Below are 21282 nucleotides of genomic sequence, written 5' to 3' on the forward strand. Positions count from 1 at the left end.
CTGTAGCCCACGAAAGCTTATGCTCAAATAAATTTGTTAGTCTCTAAGGTGCCACAAGTACTCCTGTTCTTTTTGCGGATACAGACTAACACAGCTGCTACTCTGAAACCTGTATACCTACTAGAGCTGGTTGGGAAATTTCAAAAAGTTTGAATTTCTAATGAAAAACACAAGATTTTTGATGGGGTTTTTTTTTCCACAGATTTTTTTTTCAGTTTTACAACTGTGCCCTATGACCAGTTAATTAGATCATTATTCCCATTTCATTATGGGGAAACTGAGGCAAGAATAGATTTACACTCCAGTTTGGCAAAGCTCTTAGGCAATGCAAAGTCCTATTTAACAATGCACTTATGCATGTCCTTCACTTTAGATACATTTTTAAATCCCATTGAAGTCAATGGGCTTTAATCCTGGGCTTAAAATTAAGATGGGTTTTAAATGCTTTGCTGAATCAAGGCCTAAGTGATTTGCCTAAGATCAGCCAAGGACATGTATAGCAGAGCTGGGAATTGAACTCAACTACCCATACTCGTGCCTTAGCCATCCTCACCCCAAGAATTCCCTCTGTCTTTTCTTGCTTTACTGCAGATAGGTGCTCTTTATTTTTCTGTATTTTATTATTTATTATTTGTATTGCCATAGCACGTAGGAGCCCTAATCACGTTGTATTTGAATTCTGACAATATAGTAAAGTATTATTTTCCTCTGTGAATGATGTGAAAATTGTAAAGAGCCTGTAATTGTGAATCAAGAACTCAACCCTTTGAGTTCTTAAGTGACAACGTGATCAATCCAACTATTTTTCCTGAGTGGAAAAAAAGTATTGTTTTGCTAAACTGACATTGCCTGGGATTTTCCTAACCAACATACATTGAGTCAATAATAAGGAAATGTGCTTTCCTTAATTCTTCAGCTGACACACCTGTCTCCCTGTCTGATGAACCAAAGAGTCAGACATCAAATCTAGAATTTGAAACACAAGGCCATTCGTCATCTTTATCGCCACAATCTCAGAAGGGCAATGAGCTGGAGAGGTAACAAATGTTTCTTACATCTTTTTATTCTATCCACACACAAAAACAATTAAGAGGATGAATAAGTATAAATGTATTTAATGTTGGTTTTGCCTCAACTTCTCTTCTTTGAGGGTACACTCCAATCAAGCCTACACAAATGAAGTCATCTTTTCCCACACGCAGAAGATGACAGAAGATATGGAACCAGGTGAGGTCATCTCAGATGAATACTGTCACAGAAATAATGATCTGAATACAAAATGCTCCATGGAGTTACTCCACATTCTCACTGGTGTAACTGGGATCAGAATCTGAATTTTAACCCAAGTGTTCTAATTACCCAACTATTCTGTCTCTTTAGATGTGGCCTTGGAGTGCCTGGGCTTCTTATGGGAGCTTCATCGTATCTATTTATTTAAATCCAAGACGCTGTCACAGCTTTTAATTTCTGCAGTAGAGCCAATGAACATAAATGATTTGGAAAGCCAGCACAAAAGCAAAAAAGGTATTCTTAGTAGTGCCGAATTTAAAAATTGAGAAGTCTTGTGGTGTTGTCGTCTCGGAGAGGAGAAGATTAATAGGAAATCAAGTTGGTTTTAATCTCCTATAATTAAGGTTTGGTTCTTTCAAGGAGAATGTCCAGTTATCAGTCAATACAGTTTGTTACATGGATCTGTCCTGACTTCTGAGTGCTCCTTAGGGGTTGGACTTCTGGGTTAATTTCTCTACAGGAGAGAAATGAATGGACACAGACTCATGATAGCTTTTCCTAGTCTGTTCTGCATGGCAATAAGAACATGGGACCTAACCCATAGTCCACTGAAGTCAATGGAAACATTGTACAGCTTATGGCCAATATCTCCTTAACCTGATTTTGGAAGGACTACTGCCAAACTGCCAGGAAGACAGCTCAGTTTCCATGTTCTGTTGGCTTCTCTGTTGAGATTGCCAAAGAAGGGTGCCAGTTCTGCTGGGGAGGAAATGTCTCATTCTTTGTGTATTACACCTAAGCATGAATTATTTATTGGCTGCCAAAGTGAGTTGTGTAGCAAAGTATTCTGGAATGTGTACTGTGAATACAATACCACAAGTCTCGTATGAAATCTTCATGTATATCCAAACTTGTTTCTTGGCAGAGGGCAAACACAATAAACAGTCCAACCCGGCTGCTCAGAAAACTAAGGCACTTGGCAAAGAGAAGTCAAAAATGAAAAAGATCACCATTTCATTGGATGTTCAGGACCCAGAAGTCACTAGAATTGGTAATGTAGAGATGGCAAATTGCCTTTTAGATAGTGACTATCACCACAAATGCAAACTGTATATTTCACTGCATCCACGACTTTCCTACATCAAATTAAGTCTTTGTGCTCTATGGGGGACAAAAATAAAACCTAGACAGATTTATTATTTGGACACTTCTGAAATGTGAATATAAAGAAGCATTTGTTATTTTGTTATAATGTTTGTTTTTAGGGAGATTTCTGATGCTGACATTTGGCCCATTGATCAGGACACATATGAGAATGGAACGCAGACACAGGGATAGAATTTAAAGTGGCAGAAAAGACCTTTATCAATTTTAACTTTAATGGGGTAACAGGGAACAGGGATGGGCTAACCTCCCTCCCGCACATGCCAGGCAGTTACTTGGGTCCAGTAGAGTGTTAAATGGCCTAATTTCAATTAACCAAAATTCAAGGTTGGTCCCCTTCAGACTAACTGCTGGGATTCTGCCCACCTCAAAATCCTCTCACCCCTCCTCCCATGAGTGGGAATGAGGATGCACATGAAGGGACCTCAGTATAAGAAGACGTACAGTCACCCATTCTGCCTTGAGGCGAACAGTGTTCATCAACCATATCCTGGCTCTCTCACTCCTGTTTACCTCTGGGAACTGGCCCCTTTGAGCCTCTTACTTACACTGTATACTGGCCACAAGTTGCAACACAACTACAAACTCCATTTATACATACACAACTTCTAAATTCCAGTCCTTACCCCTTATTAACCTAAAACCAGGCCTCTGGGAAGCTGCAAGGAAGGCAAAAAAAACCTCATCTGCACCTTTGCCCATCATACCCTGAGGGGAAAACTCCTGCCCAATCCTAAACCTGGTGATCAGTCAGCCTACATCTTGGAAATGCAGTTCAAACTACACCTCCATTATAGGGCAGAGAGGACAGGGCAGCAACCATAGCAGAATTGCTGCTATATGTCCTGTGGACTTCATATAGAGCAAATGAAGTGTAGGCTAGGAGAGACAACCAACTCTTCACTTCCCACCCTCCATCTAGCCAATATGTGACTGGGAGAGGTGGAGAAATCTCTGTGCCTCCCTTGCTCCACTCCCTGCCCAGGCACAATCTCCATGTGCATTCTGGTTGCGGGGGGGAAGGGAGACTCTGGAGCAGCCCCTTCTCCTCCTCCTTTCAGGACCCCAGGGCTTGTCTATCCCCTGCCAATCAGATCAGACATCCTCCCTGTTGAGCCATGGAGTGGGAGTGGTATTTTATATGCTAGCAGTCAAACTCACCCCTGTGCAGAGGGCCAGCATAAGGACAATCCACCACTTAAATCCCATTTAAGCAGGAGCAGGACATAGGTTTGTACTAGCCCAATGCACAGGAGTTAATTTTATCATAGGGCAGCCTATTCTTATCTTATAGCCTAGATCTCACTTATTTGCAGTCATGTGAGGAAACCATGCAAAACACCCCCCTCAGGAAGGGCAGCCGGATTATGACATTTATTTGCTGAAAAATTCAAAGGACTTTTTTTCAGTATCTTCCTCTAATGGTCTTGACACTGGTGTTTCTGGGACTTTTCACCATTCAGGGGGTGTCTTCTGGGCACTGCCAGATTCTTAGGTTGTGGTTGCAAGCCCAGGGTTAGTCTCTGAGCATTAACTGAACAGAGCATGAAGCTAACAGTAAGGCTTTGTCTACACTAGGACTTTCCCCCACCATGTGGTCTCAGCTAATAATTTACTATCAACGCTGAACAGGAGATGCTCCGTATACTTTGTGCTGCAGCCAACCCATTTTAAGGGAAAGCACAACCTAATGCTGAAGGTTTTTTTGTTTGTTTCTTTGTATATTGCATTGTGAAGCCTTTGCTATAGCACTCAAGAATTTATACAGTACTGAACCAGAGGTGGAAGAGGGTGATGTTTTGGGAGTCCTGGCAGCTGCATCAGTGCTGCAGTTCCCTAGTCTCTTCCAGAAGTAAGTAAACTTTGTGCCACTGTAAGATGCTGGTTGTGTGATGCTGTGTGATTTTTTTTTCTTTACGTCAAGTGGAAGAGGCCTGTGCTTTTGGAACTGAAGGATTAGGGTTCTAGGCATAGTTGCCCTAGATGATTGTGATTTATAGGATCATTGCATCTGCTGCCTGTAGCACATGGGTTATTTGCAACACAACACCTATAATATACACTCTCCCAGCAGCCTTGCTACCAGACTGTTAACATACACAAATGTACACAAATCTGCATCAGAAAGCGGCTGAATCTTGGGAGCAGAAGAGGAATGCTTGGCTAACCCTAAATATTTGGTAATTTTATAAAGAGAAAATAAATGGCCACTTCTTTCTGACATGGCTGGATTAGTACATGGATAGCTGTGATAGATTAAGTGTAGAACAGCTGATCCTATAGCTATTGAGAACTCTTCTGTATACAGTGGCTGGCAGCTCTTTGTCAGGGCAGGTAGTTCACAGCATCTCATTAGCTGTCACATTGTGTTCTGTGTCCTCTTCCTCCTGAAAACCCCAAGAAGCACCAGAGTCTCTGAGGGAGTTCATGACACTCAGCTCAGCTATCTTCCCTTTTGCACTTTGATAAAGAGAGAAAACTCCCCCAAATATATTTAGTGCTCCTCTTCTACCATATTGCTTTAGTTCTCTCATAATCCATTTATTCACCTGTACCTATGTACCTTGCATTTAAAAACCTGTGAGCTTTATTTCTAATATAACTCTTTGCTCCACTAAGGGGGTCAAGTCCTAGACTCTTCTCAATGTGTAGGGAAGAATTTGTAGTGGCTTAACAATAAAATACAGCAAATTAATCCTCTTGCTGTAACTGGAATTGGCACATGTCAGTAGAATCAGAAATGTGCTAGCAGGGGTTCTCACAACACATTTTTTGGCGGCCTCAGAGTGCAGCCACCAACTCTTGCTGGTGGCCGCTCTGGCAGTTTTTCCTAAAATAATTAATTAATTTCAGGAAAAACAAATACATATGCATGTATCCATGTCCAAATCATTGTCATTTAATTATGTAGGGGTTTTTTGCAGACTCAATTATAAAAATAATGTACAGTTGTCTCTAATCTTTACTGGACCTAAACAGAATAAAAACACAAATAATGTGCTTTGCATGTTTTGGGTTTTTTGGTTGATTTTTTTTAAAAAATTTGCTAGCTAGTAAGTCTGCTACTGTGAAAAGTGATATTTGTATATGTGTTAATGTCACTTTTCACAGCAGACTTACTCATCCCCAGCAAGCTGGGGGACAAATTAAACCCCTGGATGGAGCGGTGGATAAGGAGGGCCAGGGGCAATGTGGGACTGGATTGGGGGCTGGAAGAGGTAGCAGGGCTCGGGACGATGTGGAAGGTGAGTCTGGGGCTGGATCCTGGGGTCCTGCTGCACGGCTGGGGGCTGGAGGAGGCAGCGGAGCCTGGAGGTGAGGTGGGGGGAATGAGCCCGGGGCCAGAGCCCAAAGCCCCGTGGCTGGGGGATGAAGCCCGCCGCCGCATGGCCAGAGCCTGCCACCCACCACCCCAGGGCTCAAGCCCAAAGCTCAAGCCTCACCACCCCCAGGAAGGTGGGGAACTCACACTGGCCACCTGCTCTTACAGTGTTTGTGGCTCCAGAAGAGGCAGGGACCAACCCCCGCTGGTGGCCCCAGGGGAGGGGCTACTGCTTCCTGCCACCCCTCACCCCAATCACCACTCAGGAGGCTATGGCCACAAGAAAAGCCCCTGGTGACTGCATACAGCCATGGTGGCCGCCTTTGAGAAATGCTGGGTTAGGGTAACCATTCTGATTAGCAGAGACTGATGGGCATGCACTCTTATGAGTTTATGAATTGCTTTTAAAATAGCAGTATGCAAAACAACAAATTAAAACTCCCAGAAAGGTAAAATCATCTTGTTTATAGCAGGGGAAGCAGCATACAAAGAATAACACAGCAGGGCATTTATGCCAGCAAAAACCAATTTATACCTCTCAACCAGAGAGACTAGGCTTGCAGGCAGCAACAGCTGCGTCAGTCATTCATATGCTCATTGTTCAGAACCCTTGAAATACTTCGTGCTGGAACTGTTCCCTAGCAATAGTCCCCAATAAAGAGCTACACGGATGATATCAGGGTGACAACTGAGTAGGTTCTATTGCATCAGTAAAGCATCAAAACCTTGCCACAGGAATGAGTAGAATAAAAAATTAATAGAAAACATGAAAAATACCGTAACAGTGTTTTTCCCTCTTGGCACTTCATATCCATGACTAACATGAACCCAGTATTCTTGTGTCCAAACATTGGAGACTTCTTGACCAGTGTGAAAGTTTCTTAAATAACAAATGAAAATCCCCTGCCTCTCCTCAGTCTTTTCTATTAGTTGTATCTACCCCCCAAAAGGAAGATGTTCTTTAAGGACCTGATCCAAAGCCCAGTGACATCAGTGGAAAGATTTATTGATTTCAATAGACTCTGCATCAGGCCCTAAATCATGTAACCAATTACTTAGATAAATCTTCAGTTTATTGTAATTCTTATTCTTTGCAACCAATAGTTAGATTAAGAATTTAACCATGTTTGCTTGTCTTTCTTTTTGTGTGTGTAGCTGAAATGGTGTTAGCCATTTTGTAAAACTGTAGTCTAGGCTACCAAGAATGATATATCTGTAGCACAGTTGGGCTACACTGTTCTTATACTTGTCCACACTATTCAGGTTAAACATGCTAGTCCATGTTAGCATTTACACATGGTTGTAGCTAGCATAGAATAGACAGGGCCACAGTTCATTGCTATCATGCATGTATGTTTGCTATTAGTTTCCCTATGGGTTTTACTTAAGATTCAACTTATAATGCTAGTTGAATTACACTAGCACTTCTGAATAGCAGACTATAAAACTGCTGTTTACTGTTGCCAATGAGCCTGCTGGCATAAGGGTGTTTTGCGCTGCTTGTAGCCCACTTTCTACAAACTGTTTATTTTACTTCTCAGTGGCTATATTTTTAGTCTCTTGGCACATGGGCCTTGCATGAGCATCCTTAGGGGGAGAGGATGGAAAAATATGTGGTTGTCACCCACGGGAAGCACAAAACAACACCCTTGATCTGCCAACAGACATGAAGTGAATCATCCATTGGTTTGTTATTTCACTGGAAAATGTTTTTACAATTGAATATTTTTTCTTGAGTTGGCCAAGTGAGACGTTCTTGGCAAAGGGCACTTGACCTCAGGAGCTATGAATAGATAAACTTATTTCTCACAGACAAAAAGGAGATAATTAATACCTCTCTTCTACCTCTATTCACCCTAACATTTGCCCTGAGATGTCTGAGCTAGAGGCAGAATTCTAGAAGTACAACAAAAAGGAGATGATGGACACTAATATTTAAAATAATATATCAAAGTCACTCAACTGATGCCCAATTTTATGAATTGCTGAGCATCCTAAAGTCCCACTGATTTCAGCGTTCAGCAGCATTTAGCTTTGATCCCTTGAGGGGACAAGGCAGACCCACAAATGGCAGTCCGGAAATAGATGCTGAGGGGGTGACTACTTTCTGAAAGCCTTTCTTTTAGGATTATTAATGTAGACCATAACTGCCATAAGTTCTCTAAAGAAATAGAAAGGGGAAGCTTATTGGGAGAAATACTGGAGGCACTTTTATGTTGAGATGAATATTTACAAGTGAAAAACAAGAATCAGTTATTCCTCTGAGAGAAAAATATGCTTACAAGCACACAGGGTATGTCTATACTGCAAGTGAAGGTGTGATTGTAACATGGATAGGCATACTACATGTTAGCCTTGGTATGTACTTAAGTGGCTAGTACATGCTGAGACCCAACCACATGTACATTACTATTGTTTCCCAGGATAGCTAGATTAGAGCTAGCGGGGTATGCCTACCTGTGCTATAATCACACCTTCACTTGCAGTGAAGATGTATCCTCAGAGATGTACGCACACTACCAGTGATGGACTCTCATTGTTGTGTTTGGTTGGACCAATCACAGCCCCTCTCTGTGGGTATGTCTTCACTGCAAGTGAAGGTGTGATTGTAGCATGGATAGGCATACACATGTTAGCTTTAATGTAGCTAGCACAGGTAATAACAGTAATGTACACATGGTGGCATGGGCTTTAGCACAGGCTAGCAACTAGAGTAAAAGTCATTTTAGATCAAAGCTAGCACGGATATGCCTCATAGACTTATAGACTCTAAGGTCACAAGGGACCATCATGATCATCTGGTCTGACCTCTTGCACATTGCAGGCCACAGATCCTCATCCACTCACTCCTGTAATAGACCCATAACCTCTGACTCAGTTACTGAAGTCCTCAAATCATGATTTAAAGACTTCAGGTTACAGAGAATCTGCCATTTACACTAGTATAATATCCGCAGAGACATTCACACACTACCAGTGTTGGATTCTGATTGTTCTGTTTGGTTGGGTCAATTACAGTCCATCACTGGTAGAGTGTGTGTGTGTATGTCACTGCAATTTAATAGATAGGCATAAATGTGCTCGCTTCAGTCTCATGTGGCATGGGCTTCAGCATGTACTAACTGCATTAATACATATCCAGGGGGCTTTTACTCTGATTGCTAGCCAGTGCTGAAGCCCATGCCACCATGTGTCCACTATTATTACCTGTGCTAGCTAGATTAAAACTAAACCTTCACTTGCCGTGAAGACATACTTAGAGACATACACACACTACCAGTGATGAACTCTGATTGCCCAACCAAACAGAACAATTTAGGTTATTAATATACTGCAAATGCATTTTTCTACCTGATATAAATCCCGGTGACACAGAAATCAACTGGAATTTTTAGAGTGATTTCATTGGGATCCGGACTTAGTCTTATGCATGTAAAACTACTTTGTAAAATGGGTACTTATTAAAGCACTTTACATATATTCTATATACTATGTCTCCAACTCAGTCTTTCCAAAATAACTTCTCCCTTTTCCTCCTTAACCCACTGCTCTGCATCCTTCTGTGTAATAACTGATGACTCCACTATCATCATTGTAGCTCAGATCACAACTCTAGTACATCCTTTGACTCTTCCTTTCCCCATGTGCAGTTCCTTAAAATAAAAAATATATGGAGATATACCTATCTCATAGAACTAGAAGGGACCCTGAAAGATCATCGAGTCCAGCCCCCTGCCTTCATTAGCAGGACCAAGTACTGATTTTGCCCCAGATCCCTAAATGGCCCCCTCAAGGATTGAACTCACAACCCTGGGTTTAGTAGGCCAATGCTTAAACCACTGAGCTATCCCTCCCCTTCCTTGCTAAGTTGTGTCACTCCTTCCCCCTCAGTTTCACCAAAATCTCCTCTTCTCTCTGTCCCCGATCTTAAAAACCTTTATTAATGCTTTGCTCACCTCTAGCCTTCACTATTGTAACCTTCTCCTTTCTTCTCTTCCCTCTCCTCATTCCAGTCTATCCAAAATGACAATGCATTCTTGGCCTTGTGCCTTCTATCATGCAGCCCTTCCTGTGCTTGGAACAGTTTCTCGCTTCAGTTCACTAAGCCAATTTTCCCAAGAATCCTTTCTTCCTTCATTTTACAAACGGTCTCTCCTAGCTCGCCTTTCCCTGAACAGTTGTCCATACCATGTCTTGTGTGCAACTTCCTGTCTGTCTTACATTACGAGTTCGGACTTGTTTTGCAAAGAGCTGTTTAAATTTACCATATACATTATTTCTGTTAAGGATGATAGGAAAGTATGATAAACTGATGGGTAAGATGATTAAACCAAGGCACAGAAAGGTTAAGTAAGTCCTCTAATGTTACAGTCCAACTTAGTGGCCCAATCAGGAGTAACTGGAGTGTATTTTTCCTGGTCAGTGCTTTAACCAGTAAACCATACTCTCCTGTTTTTTTAACGCTGTAATATTTTATATTTTGCTTTTAAAACTAGTTATTTCTTTGTGCTAGGTGTGTGTCTATTATGAAGAGTGGAATTTGCTCAGCCAATGTCTGTAGTTATTACTGTGCTGCTTGCAAGGTGAGCTAGAAATGCTATTGAAGTTCACTTGAGTAGCAAGGTTGCTTCAAGTTATACCTCAGACCTCCACAGAAAGTTCAAACGGTCTTAAAGGTTCTAGATTCCTAGTAGTAAATTCTTTCAGGTATGCTGACTTGTTTGTAACACCATATTGGGTATTTATTTACATGTATAATACATTACATCGCTATCAACAGTCTGTGGGAATTATGATATGAAACAGAACACCTAGTTTAGGTTGTTGGATCTAAATGTTAATGTTGAATAGTTCACCAACTAATTAATATTTTAATAGTCCAATGAACAACATGATCTGGGCTATGGAAGTTTTTCCCAAAAGGATGATTTTTCTTTGGCTTTTGAACTTTTAAAACAATTTGAAACAGGACAGATCCTAATAATTATGAGCAATATGGTAAAAAAAAAGTGTAAGATAACATTAATTGAATGCATGGTGATATACAGACGTATAGTTGAAGATTTAACATGTCAGTGAAAAACTGTATTTTATCCCAATCCTTTGGTTAGCTCTGTGTATGAGCTTGAATACTACCAGTTTTGACCACCAGGTGGTACCCAGGGTTTATACATTTCTTTCTATTCTCTCTTTTGGTGTTTCTTAATCAGTACAAACAGGAAACACTGGTAACAGACTGCGAAAGGTGGTTAGAGGTGAACCTTGTTCCTCAGCTTAGTTCTCAGATCCATCTACGGAAACTGCCACAAGAACTGCTACAGAAAGTGCTCAGATCTCCCAGGTCAGACTGATGTGCCGTTCATTGCTTTCTGGCCATGCAAATATTTTTTACTCCCTATGCACACCCCACAATGAATACCTGTCCACAATGAATCAAGTACTCAGTGAACCTTTCTAATAAATATTTACTTTGTTGCCCTAACCTGTAAAGGAAAATACCTATTGAGCATGCAGTTCAAGTTGATAACTAAGACTTCCCTTCAGATTTAAAAGCATTCTTACAGGCTTGCAAATACTGTGTTGTTACACATAATATCTGCTATGTAGTGGTGTTTGTCAGAGAAAAAACTATGATGGCCGTAAAACAGAAAACTTCTGGTGAGGTTAATATTAGTTTCGTTTCAAAACAACATGTGGATTGGCAAAAAGGTTCAGAATATGAACAGTCTGGTGTGCTAAACTCTTTGCTCCTAAGAACTCCTCTGTCTTATGTAGATGGGCATATTTCCCTTGTGTGATGTTTCTCTGGACCAAAATCCCACCTGGTAATTGCTATTATGAAGAGAAGTGAGGAATAACATCTAATGATTTTACAATTAAAAATAAGCAAATAATGCCATAGTCTACTCATCATAGGGGACAAATTAGTATTGGTTTATGTGATAAAGAGCTTTCCATCTCCTGGCATGTATCTGTCCGCAGGATATCTAATGATGGTTTGGTGCTGTATGTATGTGAAATGAGAAGATATCACTCCACTGCTTGGTGTCCCTAGGTTCATGTTATAATGAAAGTGGCATAATGAATCAAAGATTCTCCTTTCCCTGTAACTTGGAACTCTCCTTTCTGTAATAGCTGGATTCCAGATGCATAGTTAGTGCTGTGTATGAAATACAGAATACGTAGCCTTACTCCTCCTACAATACTTATCTGTCTCGCTTTAGCTTCCAAGACCTCTCTCCTGTATTTCCCTACATCTCTGGTGCTAACACACACCACAACTGCAGCTCATTTTCTACACTCTCTTCCAAGTTGTCAGTCCTCCTTATCAGATCTCATACTCTTATGCCCAGTAGGCAAGTTACTTTGTAGTTCTCACGCTATGACTCCTCACAAAGCCAGCTATTTCTTTTTTCCTTCTAATGCTCAAATCATCTGCCACCACACCCTGCCCCTCCCTAATGCACAGGCACTTTATGCATAAAATAGAAACTAATTGCTTTCATGGAGGAAAACATGTCTTAATAATTCAGGAAAGTAACAATTTCCCAATAACTGGAAGGATACAGTTGTGAATAGTATAATGTGATAGGTATTTGATTTTAATAGGCAGGTCTGACTGAGCTGTGCATTGAACTGGAACTCAGGTATTTTGTGCCCACTTGTGCTCTAGGGCGATTTAATTCTAGAATAAAAAGGACAACTCAGAATACTGGGATAAGGAAGGAATTTTTCTCTGTCCCTCCCCCCCGCTGCCCAACAATCACCTTACTCCATGATATAATACTGTCACACAAAGAATGAAATTCACTTTTCTTTCATATGGCCTGAGGAAGTCAGCTTTACAGAGGGGAAGCATGCTAAGGGCAAATTCTGTTTTCTTAGCCTGCGAGAAATGTGTGAGTTTGATAGGCTGGAATAGTGCAACCCTTCTGCGTGATGGCATTATGGCCAGTCAGTCAGCCTGGCCCCATCACCATCTTTCACACTAACAATATGGAACTAGAGGGGAGACCCCCTCCCACTGGTGGACAAGATGTGAAAGATGACTTTAGGCTTAACTGTAATGGACCCATTGCACCAGGCTGAATGTCATCCAACAGTAAGTGAAGTATTTAAGTCTGATGCCTTACCTTGATGCTTCGGGCACTGACTACTATCTCATACTGGGAGCAGATAGGTCATTAGACTGATCTACAGTAATTCTTATGCTGCAAAATTCAGTTTAAATGTGAAGTACTGTTATTTTCCAAATATCTCTAGAAACCTAATCTATAAATCCGTTCCTGATGCTCTTCAATTGTAATTTTAAGTAATCTCTGGCATTTATTCTTTTCCTTAGATGACAATACAAGCAATCCATACCAACCTGTTGTTCATATATCATTTCTTCCTGGCAGGTTGTTTACATTCAATGAATTCCACCTCCTGAAAACAACTCTTTGTTGGACCTACCTACAGCTAAACCCAAGGGTTCAGATAATACCATCTCATGAAACAATCCTAATGTACTTTAGCAGGTAACAGAGTGAATATCTGAGTAAAACGAAGTCCTTTCAATCAACATTATGGTGGAACACAAACATTACTTTGTAATATAACTTCCTGTGCCTCCTGGAATTAGTCCTTAAATAAGAATCCATTGCAGAATGCATATTTTCAATTAATCTTTAAATGTTGGGGCAAAAAATGATAGAACTTTGTTTCTCATATGGTAATTATAGTACATACATGCAGTTTACTTGGCATAGTATCACAAACATGGTACTGTACTAGTCTTGTACAGGCAAATTATCTCAAGATCCAAAATTAATTACAATGTAACTTAAATCATATTTGGGGTGCTATAAAAGTAATAAATGCTACAATAGTAATAATTCTAAATAATAATATTTAGAAAACAGAAGCAGTGTAATTATGAACATGCATTGGAATGTAATTGGCACTCTAAATGTTCTTTAAATACATCCTACTCATAATGAAGTATAATAGTCTGCAGTTAGTATTAAAGAATGAACTGCCACACATTAACATTTTGTTCCTCGTACCCAGGCTTTTATGTTCTTTGCCATCAGAACTCAATTGTAATAAACCCTGATGTTACACTTACTTACAGGCTGTAAACATACATAACTAAACCGGTTGAAATCAATCTGTCAGTGGCACTGCTGCTAGAAGCTAAATTGGAACTCTGTTTATTTCCACCATTGTGGTTTGCTGAATTGGTGTTTTGACTGAATATCATTAATGGATCTAGATTCACCCCTGCTGGTGTTAGGGGCTAGCAGGAGTAGCTGTGCCCTCCCTTGAAAGACTGACTTTCAAGGGAGGGCAGGCAGCATGTAGTATAATTATTAGCATTTTTCATGTAGAGATCTCAAAGCACTTTATAGAAGGGTAAGTAGCATTATTCCCATTTTATAAATGAGAAAACTGATACAGGGGGAGATTTCCCTGTGGTCACACAAGCCATGGATAGCAACAGAGATATACTTATCTCCTGATTCCCCATTCTGTGTCCTATCCAGTAGATCTCTTCGCCACACACTTCTTCTGTTGGGAGGGTTTGATGATGTGTACCAACCCCACACAGGGCCTGAAGAGGTTAAGGGGAACCTGTGGTCACAATCAGTTTCTCCCCGCTGCACCTGCAGTAGGTGTCAAGTTTGGAGGGAGGAGTTAAGAAGGCTGAGCCTGGCTCCACTGGGCCCTTACCAGGGAGGAGAGCAGGTGCCTGGCTCTCACTCAGTGAGAGAAGGCTGGCCAGAGTCACGGAGCTGAGCTGAACTAAGGGCAGATAGAGGATCCCTGAAGGAAGGTAAGTCTGAAACGGAGAGCTTAAGGCAGTTGGGGAAAAAAACAGGGAAGAAGTGAGTCTGCCTAGGACTTTGCCTGCTGGTGGAGAGGACTGCAGGGAGCAGGAAGATTCCTACTGAGTCAGGCAGTGCATGAGAGGGATTTGGAGAAAACTCTCCTCCAGCAGAACCAGCTGGATAGCAGAACCGGCTAAGAAGCCCTGAAGTGAGCTGGTGGAAAAGGAATAGAGAGAGCAGAGTTGATAGACTGTGAGCCGGGTAAGAGACCGAGGCAAAGGTCCAAGACAGGGCAAGGTAGGAAGTGGTCTGGGAAGGCCTCCTGAATTCTGAACTGGGCTCCTTGCTCTGGCCTGTGTTGGCCCTCAAGAGGCCATTAGCTGGAGCACAGTGTGTTCTAGCTACATGTCCCTTCCTCTCCTATCTCCTGGGCCACCTTTGATATGCCTCCTGCATCAAAAACTCCATGGGGGTCTGGTATAGAGCCATTATGTCAATTCAGTGCTGGGTGGTGAACCCCTCTAGGACAGGAGGATTCTGTGAGGGCCACAAGCATAGGGCAGAACCTGACCATTTTTCCTTAGTTTGCTTGTGTTCTTGTTTAAAACCAGTGTACTTAAGGATTCTTTTTTAAGATGAACCTCATGAGACATTATTTCCTATGAGTCATGAACACCATAAAGTAATTACTCTTTGGCTCAGAGTTGTATTCCCATGCCTGGAATCAACATTTTTGCAGTGAGAGATAGGAAATGAGCTGAAATTGTGGATGATTTCATTATTTACTAGTTTGACCTGAGATGTGTTTGTGTAGAAATTAGTGGGTAATGCATGATTAAAGTGACTCAAGGTGCTAAATCTGAAGTTTTTAATAAGCTGAGAGTTTTCTGTGTTATGTCACATACATTAATATATACATATGTTTTACTTTGAGCATAATTTTACATTTTATCAGGCCTATTTATTCGATTAATTTCATGCTCAAACTGTATTCTGAGTGGATTTAAATGTATATTTTGAATTTAAATCACTGTCTCATCATAGCATTCTTTATGCATTTGGATTTTTATGCTATGATCTGACATAGCATATTGATATCTGACATTTTGAGAGAGAACATGATGTATTTATTGTAGTTTTAACATCAAATAATGCACATACAATAGTACTGGCACTAAGGGCTGTCAGAGTCAGGTTCTAATAAAAAAAACAAGTTCCAGATCGCAGGAAGATCAAATGTGGGCAGACTTTGCAACCAAACCCTGATGCAACAACAGGAGTCAAAAACCTAGAAGCAACAAGGAGACTTATATCACAAGACAGTGGAAAAATATGCACGGGCCAAAAAAAAAAAAAAGGCTAAGAATAGCAGACGAGAAGAACAATATGTAAAACCTTTCACATTAGCCATGGTTTTTAGGGGGTATTTACTGTAGTAATTGGAAGGTGCTTTATTATAGTTTCCATTGATAGTGGTAGGTACAGATATTCTAGACATTGTTACGCACATATTTATATAGGTCCCAGTTCACCACATCCTATGTAAATATAAACTTCCACTGAAGTCAGTGGGACTCTATGAAGTTATGATGTGCATCTCTTTACAGGATCAGCATTATAGTTTCCACAACTGTTCCCCATATGTTCAGGGCAGCCCGGGTTAGGCTGGGACCTGATATATAAAACTGACCCACCCACCCCCATTTTGCACCCACAAATAACTGCAAAATCACGAGCAGAGTTGATTGCAAGAAAAAATGATGTCTCTCAGATGTCTCCTGATATGTATTCAGATCAGGAGGTACTTATCCAACTACTATCATTTACTCCCGCAATTAATTTCATCCATGAATTTCTACCCTTAATTAGATACAAGTGCAAAATGGAATGCTGGTTTTAAAATCAGGCCCATGTTCGACATGTATTATTGTGACAGTACTATGCTAGCTGTAGCACCCCGGGCACTCAAGTTGCTGCAGCACAGAGAAGGCTGCAGACTTAATTGAAGCCAATCAATTGTTTCTAGTGGTAACTTGGTGGTAACTGCTGGGCTAATGAGACAATTAGCTCAGTAAAGGGGAGCGTATGGCCTTGTCTACACTAATGCTGTACGACGATGTAAGTTACGCTTGTTATGTTACGTAAATTTAAAGTGATTTAAAGTGGTGTCTACACCGCGCTATGTGGATGGGAGACGCTCTCCCATTGACTTAGCTTCTGCCTCTCCTTGAGGTGGATTAATTAAGTTGACAGGAGAGTGCTCTCCCATTGACTTATCACGTCTTCACCAGACCTGCTAAATGGATGCCACTGCAGTGGCACCGATTTAGTCCACAGTGAAGATTAGCCCTATGTAATTGGGAGGAATAGGAAGGAAGGAGAAGCTCAGAGGGTTAGCTTGGGTGGAGGAGAGAAGATGTATGGAAGGCTCCTGCTGCTGTATACCTGTGCTACGTCCTGTCCAGTTGGGAAACAGAGGATTAAAGGTGCATGTAGTAGAAAAGAAACAGAAGGTGTGTTCGTGTGACTGAGACCACAAAAACAGGCGAGGCAGCACTGCTCACTGGACAGTTGAAGAAGAGCCTTAACAATGATCAAAACAAAATTTAAACATCATATTGAATATTCCTGTCTCCATATATTAAAGCATCTTTGGCTTGAAGAGCTAGCACTGAATCTAGAGTAAATCAGTGTACCTCCATTGACTTATATGCTGCTACACCAGCTAAGGATCTATCCCCATGTGTTCAATCTATGGGTACAGTGAGCACCACAACAGGTACAGTAGGGGAAACAACACAGTGGATAAAACTAAGAGCCTTGTGCCAATCTCATTTACTGTCGTATAAATCAGGAGTAACTCCATAGATAGAACCAATGGATCATACTTTGTATTTATGCCAGTGAAAGTGAGATCAGAATCCAATCCTGAATGTGTTGTCTACACCACTTGAAAGTCATTTTCTAAAATGAGATGTTGACATTTTATTCTATTATGAAACAGATGCTTCCGGCAAATTTGTTTGGATAGAACTCGCTCTAGCACTTTAGCCAATAAAAACAAATTAGAAAATGATGGATAGCTTTTTAAATCCTTCAGATTTATTAATTTTGAACTAGAATAAGTGTAGACAGCTCTTAACCTGTGCAAGGACTCCTTGCCAGATGTTTAGGAAAAAGCCAGTGATTTTATTAATTACTGCAGGATGCATGACACATCTGAGCCCAAAAAGTCTCTCTCATGGCAGCAGTCACTTCGGGGCGGGGGGTAAGGAGGGAAAGAGAGGAGTCAATTTCCCAGAATTAAATGACATGCAACAGTGGTTTGGGGTGTTTTTACATACAAAAAAGGAAAAACTAAAATTGTCATTAAAAAATGCTTCCTCTTGAGGAAAGGAAAATTTGAACAATGTTTTTATCCCAGTCATCCTATAAGTTCAAAAGATTAAAAAATACTTCCCATCATAAACTGGGTTTGAAGATATATATATATTTTTTAAATTACAGTTGGAATTTCTGATTCAGTCCTCTGAGGCCACGCTGGTAATTGCAAGCTTTGTTTTCAAGAGAAGGGTAGAGGATTTATCTTTGCTATGCTATTGCGCACATAGACAAGGAAGGAAGAGGATACACAACATAGGGCAGGATTTAGCAATATATATCTGTTGTTGCTAGGTCTCACAACTTTATTGTACATCTCACAATATTTGATATGTGGTTAAAGCCCTAGCTCCTAAAGGCAAGTGATGTGAGAATCTCATTCTTAAAAAAAAAAAAAAGAGAGAGAGAGAGAGAAAGTTAAGTTTTTTAGCCCTCATGATTACAGACAAGAGCCTGAAAACCTGAACCAAGTGTACCCTAAGGCTCAGAAAACCGAAGGTAAATACAAAGAACTCCCAAATTATTTTTGTTAACTCTCCTGATTTTGAAGACAATCTCATGAGTTTGGGGGCCTGACTCAGGATTTTTGAATGCTTGGGGTCAGCTATAGGGTATGTGCAATTAGTATAAGAACTATGTCTACTAACACCCAGTTTTAGGTAGGCCATGTCTTTTTTGGAACTTGTGCTTTGGCTCTCAGCAAGTGGGACTGCAAGTACTTTGAACAATGGGAGACTCTCCTTAGAGGTGTAGAACTAGTTCACATCAGTAGGGGAAAGTTTTAATGTTCACTTTACAGCAACTAGGCATGTGCACAACTGCCTATTTATGGTACGATGTAGTGGAGAATCAAACCTTAAGGGTACAATCTTGATCCCATTGAAAGGTATGACAAAACTCCCATCCATCTATCTAAAATATTTCTGGGATGTCCATCACCATAGTATCAGAGCACTTGTGAAGAACAAGCTTTATCTCCGTGAGAGGAAGTTAAGATTGATTAAGACTGCTGAAGTCATGCATTTTTTAGTGAAAATTTTCACTATTTGGTTTAGTTTTCTTTTGAGGCTTTGGGGTAGTTTTTATTTTTCCCTTTGTAATATGAGGATGTGAAAAGCCCAGTACACCCAACACTTCATACTTTTGAAACCAAGAACAGAGCTGGTAAAATATTTGAAAAAATCTTTTATACATTGTTGGCAAGAAAGAAAAAAGATTTTACACCTGTATAGTTACTTTTTTTCTCCCCAAGTTTCCTCCCCAAAGCTGTTTCAATGGTCACTTGCACATATGCATAGTGGTCACCACTGACCATTTACCAATTGTTAGCACACAGGCCTCCTGATTCATACTGAGAAAATAGGGCAATCGGCTAGTTATCGTAGGTGCCTGTACATGAATGCAAGAAGCCTGGGAAACAAGCAGGAAGAACTGGACGTCCTGGCACAGTCAAGGAACTATGATGTGATTGGAATAACAGAGACTTGGTGGGGTAACTCACATGACTGGAGCACTGTCATGCAGGGTATAAACTGTTCAGGAAGGACAGGCGGGGGAGAAAAGGTGGAGGAGTTGCACTGTATGTAAGGGAACGGTATGATTGCTCAGAGCTCCAGTATGAAGCTGGAGAAAAGCCTGTTGAGTGTCTTTGGGTTAAGTTTAGAGGCGAGAGCAACAAGGGTGATGTTGTGGTGGGCATCTGCTATAGAACACCAGGCCAGGAGGATGAGTTAGACGAGGCTTTCTTCAGACAACTAACCGAAGTTTCCAGATCACAGGCCCTGGTTCTCATGGGGGACTTCAATCACCCTGACATCTACTGGGAGAGCAATACAGCAGTGCACAGATAATACAGGACGTTTTTGGAGAGTGTTGGGGACAACTTCCTGGTGCAAGTGCTGGTGGAACCAACTAGGGGCCATGCTCCTCTTGACCTGCTGCTCACAAACAGGGAAGAATTGGTAGGAGAAGTAGAAGTGGGTGGCAACCTGGGCAGCAGTGACCATGAAATGGTCGAGTTCAGGATCCTGACAAAAGGAGGAAAGGAGAGCAGCAGACTATGGACCTTGGACTTCAGAAAAGCAGACTTTGACTCCCTCAGGGAACTGATGGGCAGGATCCCTTGGGAGGCTAATATGAGGGGGAAAGGAGTCCAGGAGAGCTGGCTGTATTTTAAAGAAGCCTTATTGATGGTGTAGGAACAAACCATCCTGATGTGCAGAAAGAATAGCAAAGCTGGCAGGCGACCAGCTTGGCTTAACAGAGAAATCTTTGGTGAGCTTAAACACAAAAAGGAAGCTTACAAGAAGTAGAAACTTGAACAGATGACTAGGGAGGAGTATCAAAAATATTGCTTGAGCATGCAGGGGTGGCCAAAGCACAATTGGAGTTGCAGCTAGCAAGAGATGTGAAAGGTAACAAGAAGGGTTTCTACAGGTATGTTAGCAACAAGAAGGTGGTCATGGAAAGTGTGGGACCCTTACTGAATGGGGGAGGCAACCTAGTGACAGATGATGTGGAAAAAGCTGAAGTTCTCAATGCTTTTTTTGCCTTGGTCTTCTCAGACAAGGTCAGCTCCCAGACTGCTGCACTGGGCAGCACAGTATGGGGAGGAGGTGAACAGCCCTCAGTGGTGAAAGAACAGGTTAAGGACTATTTAGAAAAGCTGGACATGCACAAGTCCATGGATCCGGATCTAATGCATCCGCGGGTGCTGAGGGAGTTGGCTGTGATTGCAGACCCATTGGTCATTATCTTTGAAAACACCTAGTGATTGGGGGAGGTCTTGGACAATTGGAAAAAGGCAAATATAGTGCCCATCTTTAAAAAAGGGAAGAAGGAGAATCCGGGGAACTACAGACCGGTCAGCCTCACCTCAGTCCCCGGAAAAATCATGGAGCAGGTCCTCAAGGAATCCATTTTGAAGCAGTTGGAGGAGAGGAAGGTGATCAGGAACAGTCAACATGGATTCACCAAGGGCAAGTCATGCCTGACCAACCTGATTGCCTTCTATGATGAGATAACTGGCTCTGTGGATATGAGGAAAGTGGTGGACGTGATATATCTTGACTTTAACAAAGCTTTTGATATGGTCTCCCACAGTATGCTTGCCACCAAATTAAAAAAGTATGGATTGGATGAATGGACTATAAGGTGGATAGAAAGCTGGCTAGATTGTCAGGCTCAATGGGTAGTGATCAACGGCTCAATGTCTAGTTGGCAGCCGATATCAAGCGGAGTGCCCCAAGGGTCGGTCCTGGGGCCGGTTTTGTTCAACATTTTCATTAATGATCTGGATGATTGGATGGATTGCACCCTCAGCAAGTCTGCGGATGACTCTAAGCTGAGGGGAGAGGAAGATACGCTGGAGGG

The 21282-nt window shown here is 41.4% G+C and overlaps 1 protein-coding gene across 1 annotated transcript in view; it reads left to right on the plus strand.

Moving 5' to 3' along the window:
- Positions 1-21282, plus strand: part of BTBD16 (BTB domain containing 16) — a 50439-nt gene that overhangs the window by 13583 nt on the left and 15574 nt on the right. Inside the window, exons 3-10 of the mRNA XM_029911368.1 lie at positions 917-1035; positions 1143-1227; positions 1381-1524; positions 2156-2281; positions 4132-4246; positions 10230-10299; positions 10927-11057; positions 13117-13236. Of these exons, the coding sequence (XP_029767228.1) occupies positions 917-1035; positions 1143-1227; positions 1381-1524; positions 2156-2281; positions 4132-4246; positions 10230-10299; positions 10927-11057; positions 13117-13236 (910 nt within the window). The remainder of the gene's footprint in view (positions 1-916; positions 1036-1142; positions 1228-1380; positions 1525-2155; positions 2282-4131; positions 4247-10229; positions 10300-10926; positions 11058-13116; positions 13237-21282) is intronic.

This window comes from Terrapene carolina, unplaced genomic scaffold (assembly GCF_002925995.2).
Source record: "Terrapene carolina triunguis isolate 2854851 unplaced genomic scaffold, T_m_triunguis-2.0 Scaffold95, whole genome shotgun sequence".
Classification (NCBI taxonomy): domain Eukaryota; kingdom Metazoa; phylum Chordata; order Testudines; family Emydidae; genus Terrapene; species Terrapene triunguis.